The following is a 25,658-nucleotide window of genomic DNA, read 5'->3' on the forward strand; positions in this document are numbered from 1 at the left end:
TGGGTCTTGCTTTTTTATCCATTCTGTTACTCTGTGTCTTTTGATTGGTGCATTCAGTCCATTAACATTTAGGGTGACTATTGAAAGATATGTACTTATTGCCATTGCAGGCTTTAAATTCGTGGTTACCAAAGGTTCAAGGTTAGCCTCTTTAGTATCTTACTGCCTAACTTAGCTCGCTTATTGAGCTGTTATATACACTGTCTGGAGATTCTTTTCTTCTCTCCCTTCTTGTTCCTCCTCCTCGATTCTTCATATGTTGGGTGTTTTGTGCTGTGCTCTTTCTAGGAGTGCTCCCATCTAGAGCAATCCCTGTAAGATGTTCTGTAGAGGTGATTTTTGGAAAGCAAATTCCCTCAGCTTTTGTTTGTCTGGGAATTGTTTAATCCCACCGTCATATTTGAATAATAGTCGTGCTGGATACAGTATCCTTGGTTCAAGGCCCTTCTGTTTCATTGTATTAAATATATCATGCCATTCTCTTCTGGCCTGTAGGGTTTCTGGTGAGAAATCTGACGTTAGCCTGATGGGTTTCCCTTTATAGGTGACCTTTTTCTCTCTAGCTGCCTTTAACACTCTTTCCTTGTCCTTGATATTTGCCATTTTAATTATTATGTGTCTTGGTGTTGTCCTTCTTGGATCCTTTCTGTTGGGGGTTCTGTGTATTTCCGTGGTCTGTTCGATTACTTCCTCCCCCAGTGTGGGGAAGTTTTCAGCAATTATTTCTTCTAAAATACTTTCCATCTCTTTTCCTCTCTCTTCTTCTTCTGGGACCCCTATAATACGGATATTGTTCCTTTTGGATTGGTCACACAGTTCTCTTAATATTGTTTCATTCCTGGAGATCCTTTTGTCTCTCTGTCAGCTTCTATGCGTTCCTGTTCTCTGATTTCAATTCCATCAATGGCCTCTTGCATTCTATCCATTCTGCTTATAAACCCTTCCAGAGTTTGTTTCATTTCTGCGATCTCCTTTCTGGCATCTGTGATCTCCTTCCGGACTTCATCCCATTTCTCTTGCGTATTTCTCTGCATCTCTGTCAGCATGTTTATGATTCTTATTTTGAATTCTTTGTCAGGAAGACTGGTTAGGTCTGTCTCCTTCTCTGGTGTTGTCTCTGTGATCTTTGTCTGCCTGTAGCTTTGCCTTTTCATGGTGATAGGAATAGTCTGCAGAACTGGGACGAGTGACGGCTGGAAGAACTTCCCTTCTTGTTGGTTTGTGGCCCTCCTCTCCTGGGAGAACAGCGGCCTCTAGTGGCTTGTGCTGCGCAGCTGCGCGCAGACAGGGTTTCTGCTTTCTGCCCGGCTGCTATGGAGTTAATCTCCGCTGTTGCTGTGGGCGTGGCCTGGCTCGGGCAGCTACTCCAAAGTGGTGGAGTCACGTTGGAGCAGGAGCTGCTGGGAGGCTATTTATCTCTGTAAGGGGCCTCCCTGCTCCCTGCAGCCCAGGGGTTAGGGTGCCCAGAGATCCCCGGATTCCCTACCTCTGGATTAAGTGACCCGCCCTGCCCCTTTAAGACTTCCAAAAAGCACCCGCCAAAACAAAACAACGACCAATAAAAAAAAAAATAAAATTTTTTTAATTAAAAAAAAAGGTTTTTAATTAAAAAAAAAAAAAAAAAAAAGGTGGTCGTTCGTTTTTCTTTATTCTCCGGTGCCAGCCTCAGGCCTCTGCTCACCGGTCTTTCTGCCCTGTTTCCCTAGTATTGGGGTCCCTATCCCTTTAAGACTTCCAAAAAGCACTCGCCAAAACAAAACAGCAAAATAGCAAAAAAAAATGGTCGCGCACTTTTCTTATGTCCTCTGTCGCCCAGCCTCCAGTGCCTGCTCACTGTTCTTGCTGCCCTGTTTTCCTAGTATCGAGTGCCCTGCACTCTGGCCCGGATGGCTGGGGCTGGGTTTTCGGCAGTCCTGGGCTCCATCTCCCTCCCGCTCTGCCTGCTCTTCTCCCGCCGGGAGCTGGGGGGAGGGGCGCTTGGCTCCCGCGGGGCCGGGGCTTGTATCTTACCCCCTTCGTGAGGCGCTGGGTTCTCTCATGTGCGGATGTGGTCTGGATATTGTCCTGTGTCCTCTGGTCTTTATTCTAGGAAGGGTTGTCTTTGTTATATTTTCATAGATATATGTTGTTTTGGGAGGAGATTTCCGCTGCTCTACTCACGCCGCCATCTTCCCTCAGCCTCCACATATGTCTTTTTGAATCTGGGATCTTGTTTTCTTTGGGTAAATTCCCAGGAGTAGAATTCTTGGGTCAAATGGTATTTCTATTTTTAGTTTTGTGACAAACCTCCATACTGCTTTCCACAATGGTTGAACTAATGTACATTCTCACCAGCAGTGTAGGAGGGTTCCCTTTCTCTGCATCCTAGCCAGCATTTGTTGTTCCTATTTTTTTCTATATTGGCCATCCTAACTGGTGTGAGGTGATATCTCATTGTGGCTTTAATTTGCATTTCCTTGATAATTAGTGATGTGGAGCATATTTTCGTGTGCCTGTTGGCCATCTGAATTTCTTCTTTGGAGAAGTGTTTGTTCAGATCCTCTGCCCATTTTTTAATCGGGTTATTTGCATTTTGGGTGTTGAGACGTGAGCTCTTTATATATTTTGGATGTTAACTCCTTATTGGATATGTCATTTATGAATATATTCTCCCATATTGTAGGATGCCTTTTTGTTCTACTGATGGTGTCCTTTGCTGTAGAAGCTTTTTAGTTTGATGTAGTCCCACTTGTTTATTTTTGCTTTTGTTTCCCTTGCCCAAGGAGATACGTTCATGAAAAAGTTTCTCATGTTTATATTCAAGAGAATTTTTTCCCTATGTTTTCTTCTAAGAGTTCTATGGTTTCATGACTTACATTCAGGTCTTTTGATACATTTTGAGTTTACTTTTGTGTATGGAGTTAGACAGTAATCCAGTTTCATTCTCTTACATATAGCTATCCAGTTTTGCCAACACCAGTTGTTGAAGAGGCTGTCATTTCTCCATTGTATGTCCATGGCTCCTTTATGATATATTAATTGGCTATATATGTGTGGGTTTATATCTGGGCTCTCTATTCCATTGATCTATGGCTCTGTTTTTGTGCCAGTATCAAATTGTCTTGATGACTGTGGCTTTGTAGTAGAGCGGAGCATAAAGTCCCCCACACCTCCTTCCAAGGAATTGTTCCTTCTAAGGATTGTTTTGGCTATTCAGGGTCTTTTGTGGTTCCATATGAATTTTAGAACTATTTGTTCTAGTTTGTTGAAGAATGCTGTGGATATTTTGATAGGGATTGCATTGAATCTGTAGGTTGCTTCAGGCAGGATGGCCATTTTTACAATATTAATTCTTCCTATCCATGAGCATGGGATGTATTTCCATTTATTAGTGTCTTCCTTAATTTCTCTCAAGAGTGTCTTGTAGTTTTCAGGGTATAGGTCTTTCACTTCCTTGGTTAGGTTTATTCCTAGGTATTTTATTCTTTTTGATGCAATTGTGAATGGAATTGTTTTCTTGATTTCTCTTTCTGCTAGTTCATTGTTACTATATAGGAATTTAACAGATTTCTGTGTATTAATTTTGTATCCTGCAACTTTGCTGAATTCAGATATTAGTTCTAGTAGTTTTGGAGTGGATTCTTCACGGTTTTTTACATACAATATCATGTCATCTGCAGACAGTGACAGTTTAACTTGTTCCTTGCCGATCTGGATGCTTTTTATTTATTTGTGTTGTCTAATTGCCGTGGCTAGGACCTCCAGTACTATGTTGAATAAGTCTGAAGGATTTTAAGTAAGCAAATAATGGGCAGGTTTTCCTTTCAGATGGTTCTGACAGCAATGTGGAAACAGTTTGCATAAGTAAGAGACGGACAAGGGCAAAGTGACAGTAATCCAAAATAACACATTGTGAGCAATTGTTAAATTATGGGGAAGAAGTTTGGAGATAAACGAAAGTACTGGAAAGGAGGAGGAATTCTGTAAATATAAACCAGTGAGTTTAACACAGGTCTCAGTTACACGTGACAAACCCAACTAAAATATCTTCGGTGCTCATCTTTGGCACTGCATGTTTCCAGCTGCATAAACACCAAACATGATTCTGCTCAGCACTGTTTCTGTCTGTTTCATTTCCAAAGTGACACTGCTCATATGACTACAAATATGGCTGCCAGCAGCAGGCTTCCTACTAGTTTAGCAATCCAGTTGCAAATGATCATTTCTTTTCCCTAGTTCCATGAAAGTCCCTAGACCAACTCTCCCTGGTCTGGGCCAGGTCATGTGACTAACCCTAACCCAACCCCTAGGCCTGACTGGAGAGACCTGGGTCATGTGACTAGTAGAGCTTTGGGAGGGTTTGCCTTATTTGAAACGTGGTTTTTGAGTAGCAAAGGGGTGGTTTACCACCAGCTGATGGAAAAAGTATTTTGGCAATTCCAATTACATCAATGAAGAACAATTAAAAGCAAATTATCCCTAATTTCACCTACCATGATTTGTAAGAAATCATGTGAGGCTACTGCAGTAATCCAAAGGAGAAAGCATCAAGGGCCAAAAGATAGGAGTTACTCAATTAATACCAGAATGAATGAGCAAATTTTTAGCTGACAGCTTTTAAGAACAACTGAGGGTCCTGCAACCCATCCAAGTGCAACGCTGAACATACCAGTTGCATAGGCTGGAATGCAATAGCAAAAAGAGCCGGTAAAGCCTTTAGGGTATACCGGACCACATGCAAACAAATACTGCTAGAAAGAAGGAGCTTGAATTTCGGCCTTGACGTCTGTGTGAAGAATACCAGAGACGGGTCAGCTAAGTCTGCCTATCTTACCCATCTCTCTTGGCTTCAGCTTCCACGCCATTCTCAACACTTCATGGTCTGTGGCTCCAGACTGCGCCTCTGCTGGGCCCTGTCTGGCAGGCACCTTAAACTCAGATAAATTCAAAACTGAGTTGGCCCCCTTCACCCCTAAACTTAGGCCTCCACTACCCCCACCACTGGCCAAGCCAGAAAAGACGCCCTCCACACCCCTACCCCTCCGTCCAGTCTCTCATTCTCCGCCACTGCCCCCCCGCCCCCAACCCCCCATCTCAGTCCATCCACGTATCCCTGCAGCGCACACAGCTCGGATTCAGGCCTCAAGTCTCACCTGGGCCGTGCAACAGCCTGGGGAACTTCCGTCCTTGCCTCCAATAGCAGCCCTATACACTCACTCCTCCTCTCAGGAGCCAGTGATCTTTCTGAAGCGCGAATCTGAAAACGACTCCCCTGCTTTAACTCTTTCCATGGCTCCCCTTTCTGTAGGGAGAACACAGAGTTCCTCAGTTTAGAAGCCAGCTGCCGGCGGTGTAGAGTAGGAATGGATTCGCTCTACTTGGGGCACCAGGGACACCTTGGGACCAGGGAAGGTCAGCAGACATGGCCGAGCTCCCCGGAAGTGTTTCTGGGCAGAGGAGGGCCGGTGGGTGGAGCCAGCCCCGGGAGGCGCAGACCTGCAGCGGCGGGGCGGCTCGGGGCCTCCGGGCGGTAGAGGGCGGCCTCGCCTGCGGCAGCGGCTCTCGGTGCCCGGCTCCGCGCCTTCCGGGCGACCCGGTGACCTCGGGCGGCGGGCCGCGTCGGCCGGGCATGGCGGCTTGGAGCCCGGCCGCGGCGGCGCCTATGCTCCGCGGGACGCGCGGGGTGAGAGCGGGCAGGGCCGGGCGCTCTCCAGGGGCGGGGGCTGCGGAAGGCCGGCGGGGTGGGCCGCTGCCGGCGCGAGGGCTGGGGGCGCCGCGCAGGCCCCGGGGCTGCCCCTTCCTTTCTCTCTTCCATTCATTCACTCGTTGACTCGGTTCGCTGGGCCCCGGCAGCCGGCGTTCGGGGAAATGTCGGGCCCCGGCGCGCCGGGGAGCTCCCGAGTCGGGCGGAGGTTGGGGGCGAGCGGAACAGACACACGAACAGCCATAGCACGGCGGGCACGGAAAACGTAGTGTGGACCTACCGAGCCGAAGCGTGGAGCCACGGCCTGGGGTCACGGCGTGGGCTCTGGAACGCCCGCCCAGCCTCTGTGACCTTGACCCCCGCAGACCCAGAGGGCGCTCACCACGCGCGCTCCTAATTTTACCTCCTTCTTTCTGAGTGTTTGCTCACTCCATCCACCTCTTTCACTTTTCTCTCACGTTCTTCTTTCTCTTCTGCTCTTGAACCTGCCTCCGGCAAGCATGGCGAGCAGCTTTACTGGTGACTTGCAGCGTGCACAGGCGGCATTCTGGGGATTTTGTCAGTAGATTGCTCTTTTAACGCAGCTGCCCACCGATGAGCTAAGATGAAGGGTATCAGCAGTGCTAACCACCCTTACACCTTAATGATCACCGCTTCTGCCAGCCTCTAACCCTTTCTTCGTTTGCACCCAAGGTTCTGTCCTCAGAAGAGGTAGGTCCAGCCCACCCCAATCTTACCTAGGCCCACAACATCAAGTTTCTCTCTCTCTGCAGAACCCTCAGACAGCCTCAGCCCGGGTCTTTCTCCTGACCTGCATTTCAGCTGCCTGCTAGAAAAGATATTTCTTTGCAGGTGCCCAGTAGGCACGCCCCAAATTGTGTGGTTCTTCCTTGCTCATTCATTCATTCATTCATTCATCCATCCAACACCCAAGTCCTCCCAAGGGCCTGCCCTGGGCTTAGCCCTGGAAGGCTGCAGTAACAGCACAGGCTCTTGTGTTGGCCTTTGAGATCAGTTGGTAAAAGAGTGAGGGCACAGGCCATTTTAAAGAAGGTGCTCTGCGATTCTATAACACAGGCCTGCTCTGCGCTATTATGAAAGGCCTGAGGATGGGCAGGATTGAGGAGTGAAGGGACAGTATGTTCAGCACCAGCCCTCAATGAATAGCGCTGGTGTTCTACCACCTGCCACCCTTTTGATGCCTCTTATCTGGCATCTTTCCTGACTGGCTTCAATGGGCATTGCTTCACATAGGTTACTTTGGTATCAAGAGGCCTGTCTAACAAAGTCCAAAATCTTTAGCCTGACGTTCAAGGCCTGCCATGCTCTATTTTCTGTCTCCCTTTTTAGCATGTGCTCAAACTGGCCAAAGGGCTGCCAGCCGGTTTTGTGCTCCTTCCCCTCTCAGCATCGAGACATGTTCCCATCAGAAATGCTGGCTCCCTGTGGTAGCCAGTGGGGAAGGCAGCAGCGGTGTTGCCAATAGTAAATATCTACAGGTGCTCCTCTTCCAGGTCGTCATACAGAGAACTTCTGCTTCTCCCCAGTAAGAATCAGTACACTTTGCCAAGGGTAGCTGTCTTATTGAGCAGTGGGTCACAAGGTTGCATCCCACTGCAAGAGTGTGGAATGTTACCCAGGCCTAAAGGAGGGTGGCATTTGGCCCCTCCTGATACTGCTCCTCACAGCCTTATCATAGGGAATTAAAAATCTATGGAATTAAGTGTGGGGCCTTGTCTCTAGAGTCAAAGTGAGTTCCTTACAATTCCATCCCCCCCAAGTTTATTCTGTGTCCTGGAGAGCTTAAAGGGACATCTGACATCACCCAGTCCCTCTGATTTTGCCCATGGCCATGTTGGCGAGGGCCTGGGGCCCTGCCTTGCAGGGAAGCAGCAGGTGGGGCCTGGACAGTGACCCAGCCCGGCCTGGGGGCAGCATCCTCTTTCTCAGGCATGGTTCTCCTCTGTTCCATGGCAGCTTCCTCTTCTCCACTGTGCCCAGCGGATGTTTGCCTCGCAGACTGAGGGGGAGCTCAGAGTGACCCAAATTCTCAAAGAAAAGTTTCCTCAAGCCACAGCTATCAAAGTCACCGACATTTCAGGTCAGGTTTTCTCCTGTCTTTCCCAGAGTTTGGTAGGATTTTGCCCTTCAGAGGGGCAGAGAGCAGGGGGCTTGGCAGAAGGAATGTGCCATCCACAGCTTCTCAATATGTGTGGCTTTTGGACACATGGCACTTGGCCTCTGCCTCATGGGGTAGAGGTGGGCAGGCAGAAACATGGGAGGAAAGCTGTGGGGACAAGTCCCGGCTGGGAGGACTCAACGCTTGCTGGCCTGGGCCAGGTTGGATGAGGTCAACCTTGGGCTCAGCTTTCCAGTCTTTAATTTGACTTCGAGCTGAGCCTTATTTTAATTTCCCCACATTCTTCTGACACCTAGAATGTCAGGGCTGGGTGCAGACCTCAGGAGGATTTTGTCCTTTTAAGGAAAATAACTGCCTTGCTTTTGTCATGAAGGGATAAGCCTGGAGAGGGCAAAGAACCAGGACCCAGGGCAGACTCTGTCACGAGCCCAGTTAGCAGCCTCGGCCAGGCCCTGCCTTTCTCAGATGGTTCAGGCTGGCTGTGTTAGAGCAGGCTGGGGACTTGGCCTCTGCACTCGCAGGCCAGAGATGTGGGGCCTTTATCCAGACACACACGTGGACTGCCTAGTCATGGGCAGTGAGATAGGCATCCACCTGACACAGTCTTTGGCTTCTCTGACAACATAACATTTACAAGGATTGGGAGAAAGTTAAGGAAGTAGTTTTTGTTCTGGAAACTACAGGAAATTAATCAGTCCAAAGGTCCATGGGAATAGTGAGTTGGGTGACTAGGCCAGTGCTGAGGCCTTGATATCACCAGTCCTGTACTGCCACAGACCCAAGCAGGGCAGAGCTGGAAGTTGACCTCCAGTCTGGCGCTGCCCAGCTCTGGACAGAATGCAGAAAGGGAATCAAGGCCAGGAACCTTGGTTTAACCAAAGGTTAACTTGGACTCCTGGAGAACATAAGAGAAGGGTGGCAAAGCCTATTAAGTAAATTGCACTTGTCATACGATGGCCTGGGGTGAACAGCGCAGGCTTTTTTGGTCACACTGGTTTATGCCAGAGCAGCCTATTTGCATCAGTCATTAGCAGTCACTTTTCAGTGCTGCGGAGACAAAGCTTGGGCAGGGGGATGTGTCTCCTACAAGCTCTGCTAGGAGGCTCCATCAGAAAGCTGCACCCTCCCTGCGGGAGCCCAGGCAACACACTCAGTGTGGCCTGGGGGCCAGAAGGTGCAGGACCTCCCCGAGCGCTCCGGGACCAGCACGTTGTGGTCTCTGGGATGCGGCGTCCCTGTCCCTCTCATGCTTCCTTGTTCCTTTTTTTCTCTTGGATGATATCACACAATGTTCAAAATAAGTTTCAGTGTGTTTTTGCACTTTTAAAAATACCAATTGCTAGGCACTAAAATTCAGTGGATTCCAATCCCTCCCATCCTCTTCCATGGTATTTTGGCCTAGTAAAGAGAAATGCTAGGAAAGCCTACATTTCATAGGTTTCCCATGCTTTGTGCCTTATTATTCCTGCCCCACAAGCAATAGTCTTGGGTAGTGTAACTGCCCTTCAAAACGAAGGGCACATTTTGGATCACAGCAGCCTGACAGAAGAGTAAGTGGAAAGATTATAAGCCATGATCATTTCCTAACAGTCTTAGCAGCTTCCTGCTGAATAATAATATTCAGACCTTCTTTATATTGTACAGTACTTCAGGGACATATGGGACGTGGCTGCTATAACTTTAGTAACTGAAACATTTTTGAATTATGTTTATTTCAGGAGGCTGTGGGGCAATGTATGAAATCAAAATCGAGTCAGAAGAATTTAAGGAGAAGAGAACTGTTCAACAGCACCAGATGGTAAATCAGGTCAGTAAAGGCAACTATGCTCCTTTGCCGCTGGCCTGCAGTGTTCAGCAGGGCCTGCTGAGCGGGGATGGTATTTTACTGTCAGCCCTAGGAAAGAAGAATGCAGAAGCACAGTCATGCAAACTGGACTCAGGACCTGAAGAAATATATATAATCTGGAACTAATCTGGAATCAGATTGTGGGCAAATACAAATTTTATTCAGAATTGTAAACAAGCCACCCAATAGTTATTTTGCCTTTCCTTGAATACTCCCAATGTTTGCTGTTATTGTCACATACTGAATAGTATTTGGAAACTTAGGAGTCCTGAAAGGTATGTTTTTATAGATCTGAAGATTATTTTCTAGCCTCTTTTTAGGACTGCTTTACAGATGGGTAAATTGAGTCACAGCATGATTGAGAATTGCTCCAGCTGCCCCATACCCAGTGACAGAACAAGAGGGATCTGGAACATCAGATTTAACTAAGGGCCAGTTTATATGTCATCTATGCTTATTTTGTACTTGGAATTTACAGCAGCCTTGACCCCTGGGCCTGTGTCTATAAACTTGCCCCTTTCAGTAGGTGTGTTGAAATCATTCTGGAAGGTCTTGCACATTGTGAACTAGTTTAACTTTGGTGAAGCACAGCTCTGGTCATGAGCGTCCCTCTGCAGCCCCTTCTACATCGAGCCTTTCCCCACCTTTCTTTGTACGAACCCTCCCTCAGCCCCTGCCCAGTGTCTTTCCTGTGCGTCTGGACCTTTGCCCAGGTCGGACCTCCTGCCTGGGTTCCCTTCCTGCTTTCCTCCACACAGCTCAAACGCTGTTTCCCCTACCTGGCAGGGGACAAATACCTCTCTACCCTCTGACTCTAGTGTTTTCTGCCCTGTGACCTGGATACTTACATCCCTGCTGTCTGCCCCTAATCCTGTCAGCCCTTGGTGGGCAGTTCCCTTCTGGGTCCGTCTTTGGATTCTTCATGAAGTAAAGATGTGGGTACCTAGAAGGTGTGCTGGTGGTCCAGGGTGGAACAGCAACCACTTCCCTCCTCCAGAAGTGCTTCTGGCACCATGCGATCTCAGGAGTCAGAGCCAAGTATAAGACGAAGCAGGAAAGAGCTGACTGGCCCAGATCATCCCCAGCTGGTCAGGGTGCCTAGTGTGACCAGACTCCCATGGGTGCTGTTAATTTGAGTGCATCCCCTGGCCTGAAGCCACAGTTACAAGTGGTAAGAATGCAGGGTCTGGAATCAGACTGCCCACATTTCAAATCCAGGCTGTGCTACTTTCTAGTTGTGTAACCTTGAGCAAGTTACTCAGCCTCCCTCTGCCTCAATTTCCTCATCTGTTCTGGGGAGAGTAACCGAACTTGCCTCAAAAGGCTGTTATTGGGGTTAATGATGAAGTACACGTAGAGCACTGAAAACAGTCTGACACATAATAAGCCCTCAACAAATGTCAGCTGCATCCCCCGCCCACCCGCCATCGTCATCATATATGACACCGGGCCGAACCTGCACCATGTCCAGCGGGAGGGAGCGCTTCCCTGGGCTTGCGGGAATGTCACCCTAATCATCTTGGGCGAAAGCTACCTCTGGGCCGCTACAGGAAGGAACCTCATCCTAGCAGGAGAACCTTGCTCACTTGTCCGCCATCCCCCTGGGAAGCCAACCCAGTGTAGGCTGGGCCTGGGTCTGCTCTATTCACAGCCATGTCCCTGACACCTGACAAAGGGCCTGGCACCTAAAGCTGCTCAGTCAGTGTTTGTCAAATGTGTGCAGACAGTAGGGAGAGCCGGCCTCCATTTGGCTTTGACTTACAGAGAATTCAAATACTGGGTGCCTGCGAGGTGTGCCATTTCAGAGAGTTCACCTCCTAGCACTGGCATGCTTGTGACCAGGGTTACCATAGCAGCTGAGCCGCCTTGCCTGCCCAAGCACTGCTTGTCCTGGGCACGCCATGCAGTTCCATAGCCAGGTGACCACCACTGGCCGGAACGGGTTGGCAGGGGAGGAAAGGCACCCTGGAGCCTGGCCACAGCAAGGCTGTACCGAGGCTCACATTAGCCACCGCAAGCTGTTAGGGCTCTAGTGCATATATCTCAATGTACCGATGTGCTTGTGGGCATTTTCCGAGGGTTACATTTGCAGATGGTGGCCGTGAGAGTCGTGTGGGAGGAGTGAAGTGAACCGTCTGTAAGAACGAGTCTGAACTGGGCCTGGCATGAGCTGCCCGTCTTTTAGAGGTTGGGAGTCCAGGTTCTGAGTCCATCTGTGGCAGATGTATGTTGCTTTCCCTTTCCATGGTTCTCCCATGCCTTCCTCTCCTGTGCTGTCAGCGCCCAGCATAGTAGTAGGTGCTGAAAAATGTTACCCAGGCTATCTTTCTGCTGTGGGACTGTAGCCAAGTTACTTCCCTACCAGGTCCTCAGTTTCCTCAACTGTGAAGTGCCCCGGGTGATCTGCAAGGCCCTCTGAGGCTATAAGGTCCTGTGACCTGTGTTGGGGAGTTCTCAGAGGGCTGTGGGTGAGCTGGGAGAAGGCACTGGGAGGGTTTTGAGGGCAGGGCATGAGGAGTCCAGGCCTCATATGTGACAGTGTGGCTGGGCTGTCACCTAGCCAAGGAGGCTTGAAGGATGGTGGCCTAGGGATAGCCTCTAGGGAGCATTCCATGCCTACAGAGAGCATGTGGACCCAGGCTGTGTGTCTGTCCCCCAGCGAGGACATGAGGATTTTCCCTGGGACAGGTCTGTTTGTCTGCATAGTTGAGGGGCTTGTATGTGAATATGGAGATGGTGGGTGGCTCATTGGCTCCTAGCATCAGAATTGGACAGGAATGCAAGGGAAACCAGGAGGGAAAACATCAGGTCCAGTTCTTGATTCTGTTTCTCTCTTGCTTGCTGACTTTGGACAGGGATGGGTTCTATTTCTCTTTTACCAAGGGAATGGATAGGGCTATATTGTCTCTAAGGACCCTTCTGACTATAAGCCTGACCATATGTGTCAGAATTCTTTTTGCTGTGAGTGACAGATGAAGCTAAAACTAGCATAAGCACACAAAGGGTATTAACTGGGCCATGAAGTTATCTGGTTTCTGGCATAACTAAATTCAGGGTCCTAAACAAGTTCATCTGCTTGCCCTCTTTCATATTCTTATTCTCTCTGTCTCTCTCTGAGCTTTCAGTTTATCTCTGTGTGTTGGCCTTATTTTCTGTACTGGAAATGGACTTTCTCTTCTTGGTGGAGAACGTGGCCCCCACCTGCCTCCAACCGACAGTCCAGTGTAGTGACCCAAGGGACAAGGCAGCACATCGGGAAAGGCCAGTGGAAATTCTGATTGGCCCTGTTTGGGTCATGTGTCATCCCTGGACCAATCAGGCTGGGCCAGGTGCCACATGGCTGCCTGAATAGAGGCCAATTGGTAGTCCCACTGGCAATATACAAGTGAAGTGGAAAGGAACCATTCCCTAAGAGAAGGGAGATTGTGGGACAGTCTGGAAAAAACTGGCTACCCTACCGTGAAGATCAGGGCTGGGCCTAGTATAAAAGGACTTTATCTCCTTTGCGCTGATTCTAACCTTGAGTGGTCCAAGCCTCCCTCAGGTCCTATAGCTTCTTTCCTGGTGCTGCAAGGGCTAAATACTGATTTGACTGTGGTGGCTCATTCAAATTTTTGGCCCTGACACTTTAGCCTTAAACAAATCTCATAAATAAGTTTACACCTTTATCTCCTGATATAAAATAAAGTAAATTGGTAAAGTAAAAACCAATTAGTCTTTTTTTTTTTTTTTAAGAACAGCTGTTCATTGCTGGAAATAGCAAAAAAACTCAGGAAACAGCCTAAAAGTTCATTGTTAGAGGCTGAAAAGTTACTTTAGATCCATGTGATAGATACTATGCTGGTATAGACAAGATTGATGGTGCTCTTTGTGCCTAGCATGGAAAATCTCCAATGGTTGGGGAAAACCAAAGTGTAGAACAGTGTGCTTGAAATGCTACCATTTGTGTTTTAAAAAGGTAGCGGGGTGGAATATATATTTATATTAGCTTGAATGTACATTTTTAAGTCCTTGCAAAGATACGTAAGAAACTAACAACAGTTCTCTATTTTGGGAATGAGGGGGAAACCGGGGGATGGAGGGCAGGTGTGGGAGGGAGACGTCACTGTGTGCCTTTTTTTAACCTTTTGATTTTTGAGCCATGTTAGATACTGATTCAAAAAAATGGTTTCCAAAAAAAGGAAAAACTGCTTAAACAAAGCATGTGCAAAGTCTCCTACAGACACAGCTTTATAAAGATACTCTCATAGAGACTTACTGTAATCAATGTCAAATACAAATAAATGATGACGCTTTTCTACTCAACTAGGCACTAAAAGAAGAAATCAAAGGGATGCATGGATTACGGATATTTACCTCCATCCCCAAACACTGACCACGCCCTGGCTGTATAGATGCTGCTGCTTTACGACCTTGGATAAACTTGATGGACACCGTTCCTCCCCAGGCATTTGCCAAAATTTGCCTATTTTGTTCATAGACATTTCCATATTATAATTATAGAAGAATATTTCTTTATTTAGGTATTAAAGGCAACAGCTTTTGAAGAATCATTAGTAATGCTTCTCATTCTTTTACTTCAGAAGCAATGTCCTTCTGTCCAAAGCAGTCTCATCTCGGGCAGCTCTGTCCTGCTGCTTCAGAGGCAGAATGCAGTGCCAGCTAAGTCTGGCTTTATCAAGAGACTTGCTTGTTTCTCCTGCTCTGTGAAACTGCTCTTCCATGAAGCTGCCATCAAGACCCCCTTAATCATACAGAAAAGAAAAACCCTGTGGTTTACTGTTCCATTTGTTTACCACATAATTAAGTTTAATTAAGTTTATTTCCTTTCCGCTCCAAACTTCTTATAGGAATGATCTTAGACACTCAGTTTCTTACTCTGGAGTGGACTCTGAGGAACCTGGGCTCCCTGGATCAGGGTCTTCTTCCTACTTCAAGGTTCCCCACCCTTTGTATCTTAGCGGGAGGTGGATCTACCTCCCACAGCAGAAGCTGGAAGCCCAGCTTTCTTAGCTCCCTTGTAATAAAGCACAGGGAGGTGATCTACACTTGGCCAATAAGACAGATCTTCCCTGGGCTTGGACCTGGGAACAGGGGAGCTGAGAAGCCGGGGTACTGGCCTGCCAGCAGAATCCAGTGTTCTGGCTGTAAGCAGTGGCACAGCAGTGTTACAAGCTGCTGTCTCTGGAGTCCGTGTTGGTGGTCGTGGGTTCTGGGTGTGATCACGAGGCTCTGGCCACAGCCTTCCTGTTCCTGCCCATTTTCAGAAGCTGGGTCCACCAGGGTTCCCAAAAGTTCTGTGATTGTCTTACATACTGTCACTAAATTCTTTTCTGTTGACATCAGCATGGTCAGTGTCTGTTGCTTGCAACCCAGAGCCCTGGTGAGCTCACCCTCCCGCACAGTGCAGCTACTGCCCTCCCGCTCACACCTCCCTCTCAGACAGCTTTCGAAGTTCACCTTGTCCCTTGCTGCACTCAGTCCTTGGCACCCAGGTCACCATGGCGATGGCAGGTTTACCATCCACTCCTTCCTCAAACTCTTCCTTTGTCTTTCATGGACCCAACCACCTGGGAAGTCAGTGGTCACTACTGGCTCTGAAGGTCCCACCTGCCTCCTGAACAAGTAAGTGTATGTAGTCCCAGAGTTAAGGAGCAGCACACGTTTTAAATATTCTGTTCACATACTGTGCCCCCATTTTTTGGTTTAAAAATATTTTCTCCTTCCTGGTTCTGGGGGAGGGATGGGTGTCCTGCCAAGGCAGAACTGCCTTTTCCGAGGAATAGATGCAATTGTGTCAGAGCTGATAAGGCAGGATGAAACAACTGAGCGCCCATGCACCTCTAGGAGCTAGACGCCCTGGGGGACAGCTTGTAGGTGTGCAGTGGGGAAATGCCTAAACCTGGTGTCCCACAGGCAAAAGAGGAGGGCAGTGGTCAGCCAGAACTGAATCAGATTCCTCTCGTTTCTTGCATGGAGCCTAAATGTCCTCCTCTTGAGGGTGGGCGTAGTGATCTGTGTCTAAAGCGTGGACAGTGCAGCTTCAGAAACTATCACGAAAGGCACTGTGGTTCCTCCTTGCCCTCTCTCGGATCGCTTGCTCTGTGGGAAGGGAGCTGCCATGTTGTGAGGCCGCTCAAGCAGCCTGTGGGTAGGTCCATGTGGTGAGGAACTGAGGCCTCTTACCAATAGCCAATGACAGAGGCCTGCCAGTAGCCAGTGGGGAACTGAGCCTCCTGCCAAGAAGAGAGCCATCTGGGTGCTCCATCCTGGAATGGATCCTTCCCAATCACAAACACAGTCAGGCCTTCAGAAAGCTCACCCCAGCTGACATCTTGACTGCAGCCTGAGCCAGAACAACTCAGCTGAGCTACTCCTCAATTCCTGACCAATGGAAACTGTGAGATAATATGTGTTGTTTTAAGCCACTACGTTTTGGGGTAAGTTGTTATGCAGTGACACATAACTGATGCACTCATGCATTACTGGGAGAATACTGGGCAATCCACGTATGGAAGGAAGGGCTGAAGAGCCAAGCAGCAGAAAGGGTACGGGTACAGCTCAGTGTCAGCAACACCACTGCCACTGGGCCTCGTCCACTTCCCCTGTCTGCTTCTCTCTGTGGATCAGCTCTATTATCTCTCACTCTGGGTTGGCTTCCACCTAGATTGGTGACTATACTGCAGTAGCCTTCATTTTTTATCTTAATGTTCAGGCTACTGGAAGAGCAGACTGTCCTTCCAAGTACCAGTACAAAGAATGCCAGGGAAGGCCTCTGCTTGGTCCATCTTGAGTCAGGAGCCACCCTGCACTAATTGGCTGGAGTCCAGGAGTCCTGTCACTCTGTGGCCTCTTGCTGGTCTCTGGTGTGGATGGAGGGAGGAGCAATCGCCAAAGTAGGGTTTCTTCCTTTGAAGAAGAGGCTGGGGACAAAGCAACAGGAGGAAAAAGGGATGTGGCCCCGCTGGCTTCCTGAGAGCCTGAGGACACCAGAGAAGGGCAGGCTCTTTCCTCTGCCCACCCTACCCCCACCCCAGGGGACTCTTCAGGCACAACAAGATGTGTCAGTCCTGCCGTTGCCACCTGTCTGCTCCCAGATCTGGCAACAACATCGAAGATAGCCCCCTGTCCCCACCACAGTTGTTCTTCCACCAAAACTAAAAGGACAGCTGGGAGAGGAATCGCAGGGCTGCTTTTTAGTTGATCAAACAAGAAAAAATTACTTTTGGTGGCCTGAGTGTAACATTACATGTGTTACTTTTTAAGTGCTACTTGTGTAAACTGCTGAGTTAAGATAACATGATTTCTGAGCCACATGTCCTTTTACAAACTACAGCCTTCCAAGGGAAAACTCAGACCCCTGAGGCAGGTGCTTACTGACTAGGCAGGTCAGCCTAAGGGACCCTGCGGTCCACAGCCCTCCCCGAAGTGGGTTCCTGAAGCGCCCCTCTGCCCCCGGGTTGGACCACCCAACTAGCGGGTGGGGCAGCTTTCCTGCAGCCTGGGAAGGGCCCTGGGGCCACAGCGCCTCCACCCAGACGCTCGCAGCCGAGGATAGCCAGGGGCTGGCGGAAAGCTCCGCGAATGAGGCAGTCTAGTCTGACGGGACGGAGAGAACTTAGCACGGAGAGGCGGAAGTTGAAAACCGGTCCGCGGGGTGAGGAGGCGAGTCCGAGTTGAGAGGAACTGACACTAAGAAATAAAGAAGGCAGAGTGATTCTCAGTCCTGCAAATTAGAACTGCCTGGGGTATTAAAAAATACCTGAGGGGCGGACAGCGAGGGGCGCGGAGAGCGGCCCAGAGCCCCGCGGGGTGGACTCGGAGCCCCGCGACTCAGGCCCCGCCCCCGATCGGCCCCGCCCCGCCCGGAGCCGCTGCGCACGTGCAGCTCGCCCTGCCCACCCCCGCCGCGGCCCCCTTTCCACCCGGTGAGCAGCGGGGAGCCTCGGCCGCGCGGGGCAAGACCTGACGTGGGCGGAGGCCTGCGGGGGATCCCAGAGGAATGACCAGCTGCGACCACTTTCCCGGAGCGCCTGGAGCGCCCGCGTTCCTCCCCCGCGCTTCCTCGCGGCCGCGCGAGAAGCGCCCGCCTGTAGGTAGGTGTCCGAGCCCCGGCCTGAGTCGGCGGTCGGCTTTCCTCCCAGCAACCAGACGAACCCCAAGCCACCCGGCTCCTCTCGCTGCGCTGCTGGACGGGCGGGACGACCTGCCGACCGTATGCAGGTATTTCGTTTGCTCTGATAATGCTGTATGATTAAGTCTGTCGTTAGGACCGCATTTCAGGACATTGATCTCACTCATTTCTTAGGTTGTGGTAAGACACCCCGACACCGTGAATGTAAATGTAGATTTATGTGCTTTAGCTGTGTTTTTGAGAAAAATACTTATTAAAGAGGCAGAAAAGAGGGTAACAACTAAAAGATGCTGAACAATTTCTTTTCTTTGAGAATAAGAAGAAAAAGAAACGATCATGTTGACCTTTATTCAAACAACTTACTCAGAACCCAGGTGTCTATGATGGTCTCAGGTGTCGCACCCAGCGGGTAACCTCCCCAGCAGTGGTGAAAACAAAACAGTGGTTAGGGAGCGGAATAACCAGCTAAACAAATCGATAAAAAAGTAAAAAGTTAAAAACAACTGAAGTTCAAGTCATAACTTTTGGGTTGTTTTTTTTTTTAGAACAGCTTATATAACATCTTATAACTGTTTTTAGGAGTTTTAGATTTACAGAAAAATTGAGAGGCTAGTAAGAGAGTTCTTCTACGTCCCAAACCCAGAGTCCCCCCATTTCACTAGTGTGGCACATTTGTTACAATTAATGCAATTAATGAGCCTATATTGATATAATATTACAAATTACAGTGCATAGTTTATTCAGAATGATTTTTTCATTAATGCCTTTTCCCAGGTATCCATTGCACAGCACCACAGTACATTTGTCATGTCTCTGTAGGCTCCTGTTGGCCATGAGAGTTTCTCAGAATTTCCTTGTTTTGATGACTGTTTAGTTTTCTTAAAAATTATTATTAAAGTATCATTGATATACAATCTTATGAAGGTTTCGCATGAACAGCATTGTGGTTCAACATTCATCCATATTATCAAGTCCTAACCCATTGCAGTCACTGTGTATCGGTGTAGTTAAGAGGCTATAGAGGATGACTCTTTAGTTTTTAAATAGCAGTAAATACAAATATATTCTGTCTGGGAATTGCGGCTGTGTTTGAGGGAAAGCATTTTAAAAACAAAAACCCACAAGAGAAATCACAATCCAGTTGGCTGACTAAAAGTTACCCTATTCTAAACATTTTGGAAATATTAAATAATCACATCTTTGACGCCGCACCAAAAAAGCGCACTTGTATTATTGAGACGCAAGCAACTGCCCTCAGTTACGGACATCGGGAAGTAGCTGCTTCGCGCAAACAGCGCGGGCTTAAAGGAGAGCCTTGTCGGGGTGAGGCTGAGAGATTCATCCACAGTAAGGTTAGGGAGGGAGGCGTCCGCACCTGCGCTATTAACCTCTCAGCGTGTTAGTATTAACCTGAAAGATTTTTTCTTCCTTTATTTAAGAGAATTTAACTGGAGGAAAACAAAGAATACTTTGGGTGGAAATGGAAATTCCTGACGCTTGAGAAATTGTTTGAATACTTTTCCTAATACTTCAGGCATTGACGAGAGGATCTGAAACTACAAAGTACCTTGAACTGTTGTGTCAACGTGCGGTATCTTCATTGTTCTTGGTGCTGAGGTGACAACTTAAGCAATTTACAGTGAAATAAAGGCCCCCCACCTTGCTCTACACAAACCAGTCGAACTATTCTGAATCAAATTTGCACAGGTCGAAAGAACAGGATGTTTTTCAAGGCTGGCTTTTTGGAAGCTCACGTTGACTTGCCCTGTTCTAGGCTTTTTCGCTGTTAAATTTCCTCCAGTAGATAGAAGTTTGGAAAGGAATGTATCATCTGGTATAGGAAGGTCAGGTTTTAATATCTTAAGTCTCCCGTTTATTGCCTAAACTTGGTGATCTAGGGCTGAAGTGGGGAGAAGCATCTATGGTTCATTAAAACAAATCCTTGTGGTTTAAGGGTCAGCTGATTTTCTTGCTGCAGGACTTAAAAAGGAGAACTGGATTTCCCTGAAGAGGTCTGGATCCAGATAAGCAGCTTTGTGAGTATCATGTCAGTAAAGGCATAATAATTCAAAAGGAATTTTAATTACAAAACTTTAAAAATTATATACTGTTGTTGTAAGTCAGAGTGTCATTAAATCAAGTCCATCTCATTTCTCTTAGCCCTCCTAAAACATAAGCTCACGGTGGGAACTCTGGAACATGAATGGCCCACAGCCGCAGGCATGAGTGCTGCAGCCGCTTCCTGATCCTCCAATTTGAGCTGCTCAAACGAGTCCATAATGTAGAGGCAAGATGCTAATTGTCCAATTTAAAAGTAGGAAGGACTTCAATAAATCCTTTTCAAAGCCAAAAAAAAAAAAAAAGAGAGAGAGAAAAGGAACTTCTCAATCTGACACTTTCCTTCGGACCCATTTCTAGCTGGTTCTCTGGGATCTCTGGGTAGATTCATTACTGGGCACAATTAAACACTGGGCTTGGTAGCTGTCTACGTGGCCAGATTTCTTTAAAAATGTGCAACATTTTAATTTTATTCTGGCCAAAGCGAAACATATTATCTTCTAAAGTAAGCCTTTACATTTACTGCTTTAAAAAAATTCCAGCAACTTAATTGATCAATTGGTAATTTCAAATCATTAGTTTGATCAATCAAATATACAGTTTGGCGCCTCTGACATTTTTCTTCAAATAGACTTTGACAAATAAAGTAGGGATGTAATCCATTTCATCTTCATTTCTCTGCAGATTCACCTTTATTTCCCTCTAACATACAATGTTTCTGCTGCCACTACTGGAATGCTTCCTCCATTCGGGCCTTCAAATGTGTAGAGAGATTGACAAGTCCCTGTAGTGGGAAGGGATTCCTTGTCATCATATTCGTTAACAATCCATGGCCAGAGCTTTCACCTCACTCTCTGTGTACCTGCTGTCTCTGTTCTCTCAGTCTTGTACATCATACATTCTACTCTGTTGTCAGGCCTGCTCGCTTGGTGTTGGGATCCTGCCTCCCACCTCAGCTAGCCAGGCTTTGTCACAGTTTTCCTGTATCTTTGGCTGACTTCTATAATTTGTGACCAAAACTGGCTGGGTCTCCCATTTGAGGATTCTTTAAATCATCATTGTTCATCTTTGTTATGCCATCTCTTTGATCCATCTCCATTTGGATTTCTTTATTTAATTTATTTTATAGCTTTTTCCTTCTCTTTTGAGGTGGGAGATAGCTGAAATCCTCTGGTGTCGCACTCCCTACAATTTAGGTTTTTGACGCCATGAATCTGGGGTTTGAAGATCATGAACTCATTGCCTCAATGAGCTCCCTTTTCTGGTTAGGAAAACTTACTTATTTTTATGAACAGCTATACCTTTCCTTTAGATTTGCAATCAGGTTTGTCTGCTGGCTTATCTTCTTTGGAATTTGAAAGGCTGCTGTCAGACACCATACACTTCCTTGGCTGGGCAACCGCACGTGTCTCCAGGAGGATCAAACTCTGACTTGAAAAATGTTGATTACCAGCTGTGACATTTTTCCAGTCACTAATTCAGCTGCCTTTACTTCTGTCCAAGTATTTCCCATAGATTGCTATTTGCCTGTGGATCAACCGCTGCCAGCTTCTTTGATTCTCCAATTCTCACTATCCTTCTTTCCTCCACCTCTTGTATTTTCTGAAAGATGTTGGAAACATGAGGATGGTAATATTCATTCAGTCTCGTGGTTGGATTTCTTGAAGAACTGATGAGGAATCTGCTTTTTTGTCCTCTGCCATTGGTGACATTTTTTAGCTCATTGGTGTGCCTTTTCAGTGTCTACTTTTCAAAACGTTCATGTACTCCTCATTTTCTCAAAATATTGCTGTGCTCTATCAGTCTTTTTGTAATCTTGCTCAGAGCATCTTCTACTTAGATTTAAGTTGCGTCCAGCAAGTCTCTGTCATTGGCTGTGCCTCCCAAGTGTCATGAAGTGTGACTCCACTCCTGCTCAGGTCTGGAACAGAGCCCACTTGTGAGACCAGGTTCTCTGGGAGAAGTCCGTGCTGCCCACTGTGATGGCTCATTTTGCTCAAGGGTGGAAAGGAAATACACATGAAGTACCCTGAACTCTTTTTACTCCTTCGAGTTCTTTTTGGGGTTCGTATTTTTTCAAAAGATTCCAAGTTGCTCTGCATAGCTGAGTTCAAGCTCTGTCCTTTCCCTGACAAATGTGGTGTATTTCTTAAGAATTCCAGGTTCCCACCGTGTGTGTTTTTCTAAGTCAAACTGATTACTGATCCTGGAGCTCTGTGCCTCAGTGTGGCTGCAGCAGGTGGGAAGGGGCACTCCTTGCAGCTCCACAGGTCCCCTCCCCACCATCCTGCCACCCTGATCATAGAATTAGTCCTGCTTGCTGAAGCAACTTCCTTGAACCTTCCCCCATGATCACCTAACACAGACCAAAATCCTGCTAAGCCCCTTCTAACACTGGCTCACTGGATGGCCCATGTTAGTAATAAAACCCATGTGCTTGAGTCCGCATGTCAGGGGCTGACCCAGGATTAGTTTGCCTGCAGAATATAATGTTGATTAAAGAGTAAGGAATAAAATATGGTTCAATCTGAAGGAGACATACTATTAAAATGGTAACCATAGCAATTAACAACTGACCCTTTTCAGTGAGGCCATGTTGTAGGCACCCCACAAAAAACAAGAGATCCCAGCTCCAGGAGCCCTGGGCACCCTCTGACTTAATGTGTCTCCGAGGCAGTTCCCACTGCTGACCCAGCAGCTAGAGGGGTGCTGTCAAAGCACCGATGGCATCAGCCCACTCCTGTCCTGCCGGCTGCTCCAGCCCCCTCTCCTCCTCACCCCCCGCGTTCCCCCCTGGGCTGCGTGCTTCCACTCAGGTTTGGCACCCTGTCCACAGGCAAGTCTTCCCTCCATGCCCACTGAAACCCCTCTCCTCCCTTCCTTTTTCAAAACACATTAATGTAATTGACAAGTATTCATTCCAGCATTGAAAAGGAAGGAGCCATGAAGCCACAGAAACGCGTGGAGGAAACTTGATGCCTGTTACCAAGTAAAAGAAGCCAGTCTGAAAAGGCTGCACGCTGATGACTCCAGCTCTGTGACAGTCCGGGACAGGCCAGACTGTGGAGCCAGCAGAAAGATCTGTGCCTGTCAGGGCCCTGGGGGAGCGAGGGATAAATAGGTGGAGCACAGAGGATTTTTAGGGCTGAGAAACTATTCTGTGTGCTGTTATGATGGTGGATACATGTCATTATACATTTGTCCAAATCCACAGAATGTACGATACAAAGAGTGATCTTTAATGTAATCTATGGACTTTAGTTCATAATTTTGTATAGATATTGGCTCATCAATCATAACAAATGTACCACACTAATGCAAGATGTTAATAATGGGAAATTGGAGAGGATGGGAACTTTCTACTTACTGCAGAATTTGTCTATAAACCTAAAACTCTAAAAATAAAGTTTATTAATTTAAAAACAAGAAGTTAATTTACTTTTCCTTTTTTGTACCATATCTACTTAGTCATTTACTGCTTTAGCAATGACATTGTGTAGAACTGCCAGCTCACAGGGACCTTTCGGTCTCCAGTGTGGTCCTCTGCTCTGAGCTGCCTGGCTGCCTGGGCCTGGTCCCCAGGCGCCCAGCGCTGCTGTGCAGTGAGGAGATGGGAGACCCGCGGGGTGGGCGGCAGCTTTTGCTCAGGCTTCCCAATCTGAACATGGCTGAAGAGTCACCTGATGTCTTTATAGCTTCCCTGGCTGACTGGGAGGAAGCTAGTTTCCAGGACTCACACTCTTTGATGGACCAAGCCACTGCCATGCCTTGGAGGGATCAGTTCTCATCTGACCTCATTCAGAATATTTTTCTTACCATAGACCATTGATTACTGATTCAGAACCATTCTTCCATGTTGTTTTTAGGGGACTCTCAGTGTTCTCAGAGGCATTTTGGTGCTCTGTTCTCCAGGACTCTGATGGCCTTGTGTATTCATGTTCAGTAGCTGATTACTGATCTACTTCGGTTATTCTGTTCTCTGCACATCAGTTGTGCTTTTGGCATAGATGCTGTCTGGTCTGTTACCTAGTGATTTTGCCTCTGTTGAGTAGGTGAGGTGGTCTTTCTGATATTTTTGAAAATAGATCGTAACCACTGTCTAACCTTTTGCATTTTTTGCAAAGGACTCATTCCTAGTCTTTGAACTCTTAATGTTTGTTGTTCTTTGTGCAGTAAAAGCTTTTCTTTGGTTTCAGATCATTTGGCTTCCTGTTTATTCATACTTCCTAGAGCAAAATTTTGCTGATCTTTTTGTTCTTACTGATAATTTACTTAGAGTGGTTTTATAGTTTATGTTGAGTGTCCTAATGGATTTTAAAAGGAGAGAGTTGTTGGTAGCATACATGTACCACCACCAGTGTGAATGCCCTCTTATGTATGAGAAGCCACTTGGCCGGGGGCGGAGGGTACTGAGGACAAAAACAGACGAAGACACCAAGCAAACTGCAATGCTACTATGGATGGGAGCTGTGGCCAGGTCCTTTGGGACCCCAAGACAAAGTTAGGGTGTTTTACCTTATCCTGGGAGCTGTACCAAATGGAGAGCCTTGAATGTTACAGGAAAATAGTATCATCCAATTTAATTTTTAGGAAGATTATCTGGGTTTGGCTTTGAGGTAGACAGAGAGATCAAATGGGGGCTAGAATGCCCCCCTTCAAATATCAATACCTGTTAAAAAAGCTCTAAAGAACACCAGTCTTTCTGCAGAGCCACCTTGTTGTAGCCTGTGCCCACAGACTGCCAGGCTGTTGGTCCAGCCTCAAGTTCCTTTCATGGGTAGGGCACATGGCTGTTAAGGTACAGAAGAAGTAGAGACATATTTGGACAGGGCAAGGCTCTGGTCTCAGACATACCTGGGTTTGAGTCTGGCTTCTGCCACTTCCTACGTGGATTGTCTTAAGCAAGCCACCTGTCATTCTGGAAGGCCTCATTTTTAGACAAAGGTATGAGATGCCTTTGCCCTAGGCCCCAAGCTTTGGAAGACCCTGCTGTGGTCTTCTTCCAGCATGCTCCTGCCCTTGGGGATAGGAGCCTGTGCCAAGGATTGAGGCCCACGTGGCAGTCTGTGTGAATGGTGCCCCTGCACTAGCCTTGTACAGTGCACAGATTGTACAACTGCATGGTATGGGTTGCTAATGATAGTGGCAAGGAGGGGCAAGCTGAGGGGGTAAAATCCGCGCTTGATAGATGTCAGAATGTGACCAGAATGATGGGGGCACAAATAGCCAGAGGAAAATATGGCAAAGAGTTGAGAGGTCAGTTTTAGGCGTGTTAAGGCTTTGACCCAGCCAAACAACCATGCAGACTGTCCAGCAGCCTGACCTCCTGAGAGAGATCAGAGCTAGGTACAGTTTTGGAAATTACCATCTGAGGCCGTAGGTGAGGCCTGGTGGGCTGACTGAGGCCTCTGAGGGAAAGCCTACAGGCCACAGGGAGAACTGAGGTGATTCTCTTGGGGGCACCTGTATTTAAAGGGCACAAGGGGCCATGAGAGGGACAGAGGACTTCAGGGTCCTGGGACAAAGGAATGTTACTGGTGGTGGAACCCAGGAGTGGAGGGTTTCCAGGGGAGCCCACTGAGGTAGGGCTTCAGAGACGTCAGTGAGGACAGAGTCATTCACCTAGAAGACAGCTCTTTCTGAGAGACATGGGTGAGTGAGTGGTATGGAAACTGAAGCCAGGGGTTGTCTAGACCTGCAGAAATGTGACTGTGATAGGAAGGAGGGAGTCGGGTGGTGGTGTGAGGCTGGGAGGTTGGGAGGAGCCGCAGGGAGGGAGTGATTGAGGAGGCACAGC

General features: G+C 47.7%; 1 protein-coding gene and 1 long non-coding RNA gene across 2 annotated transcripts; both read left to right on the top strand.

Moving 5' to 3' along the window:
* Positions 1 to 5,498: 5,498 nt before the first annotated feature.
* On the top strand, positions 5,499 to 14,222 carry BOLA3 (bolA family member 3). Its single transcript, XM_036930596.2, has 4 exons — positions 5,499 to 5,662; positions 7,661 to 7,784; positions 9,542 to 9,630; positions 13,979 to 14,222. Exons 1-4 carry the CDS (start codon positions 5,609 to 5,611, stop codon positions 14,042 to 14,044), a joined length of 333 nt encoding a protein of 110 aa, XP_036786491.1. The 5' UTR covers positions 5,499 to 5,608; the 3' UTR covers positions 14,045 to 14,222.
* A 3,367-nt stretch (positions 14,223 to 17,589) lies between these two features.
* On the top strand, positions 17,590 to 24,058 carry LOC118934783 (uncharacterized). Its single transcript, XR_005033591.2, has 3 exons — positions 17,590 to 17,892; positions 19,243 to 19,839; positions 22,786 to 24,058. It is a non-coding gene; the product is annotated as an uncharacterized LOC118934783 (long non-coding RNA).
* Positions 24,059 to 25,658: the final 1,600 nt, after the last annotated feature.

This window comes from Manis pentadactyla, chromosome 2 (genome assembly GCF_030020395.1).
Source record: "Manis pentadactyla isolate mManPen7 chromosome 2, mManPen7.hap1, whole genome shotgun sequence".
Lineage (NCBI taxonomy): Eukaryota > Metazoa > Chordata > Mammalia > Pholidota > Manidae > Manis > Manis pentadactyla.

What these genes read in the sequence shown, in the direction of transcription:
- BOLA3 (XM_036930596.2), top strand. Translation starts at nt 5,609, where the DNA reads ATGGCGGCTTGGAGCCCGGCCGCGGCGGCGCCTATGCTCCGCGGGACG. An exon ending in TGCTCCGCGGGACGCGCGGG is followed by an intron (nt 5,663 to 7,660) that starts GTGAGAGCGGGC and finishes GTTCCATGGCAG; the next exon opens with CTTCCTCTTCTCCACTGTGC. An exon ending in CAAAGTCACCGACATTTCAG is followed by an intron (nt 7,785 to 9,541) that starts GTCAGGTTTTCT and finishes TGTTTATTTCAG; the next exon opens with GAGGCTGTGGGGCAATGTAT.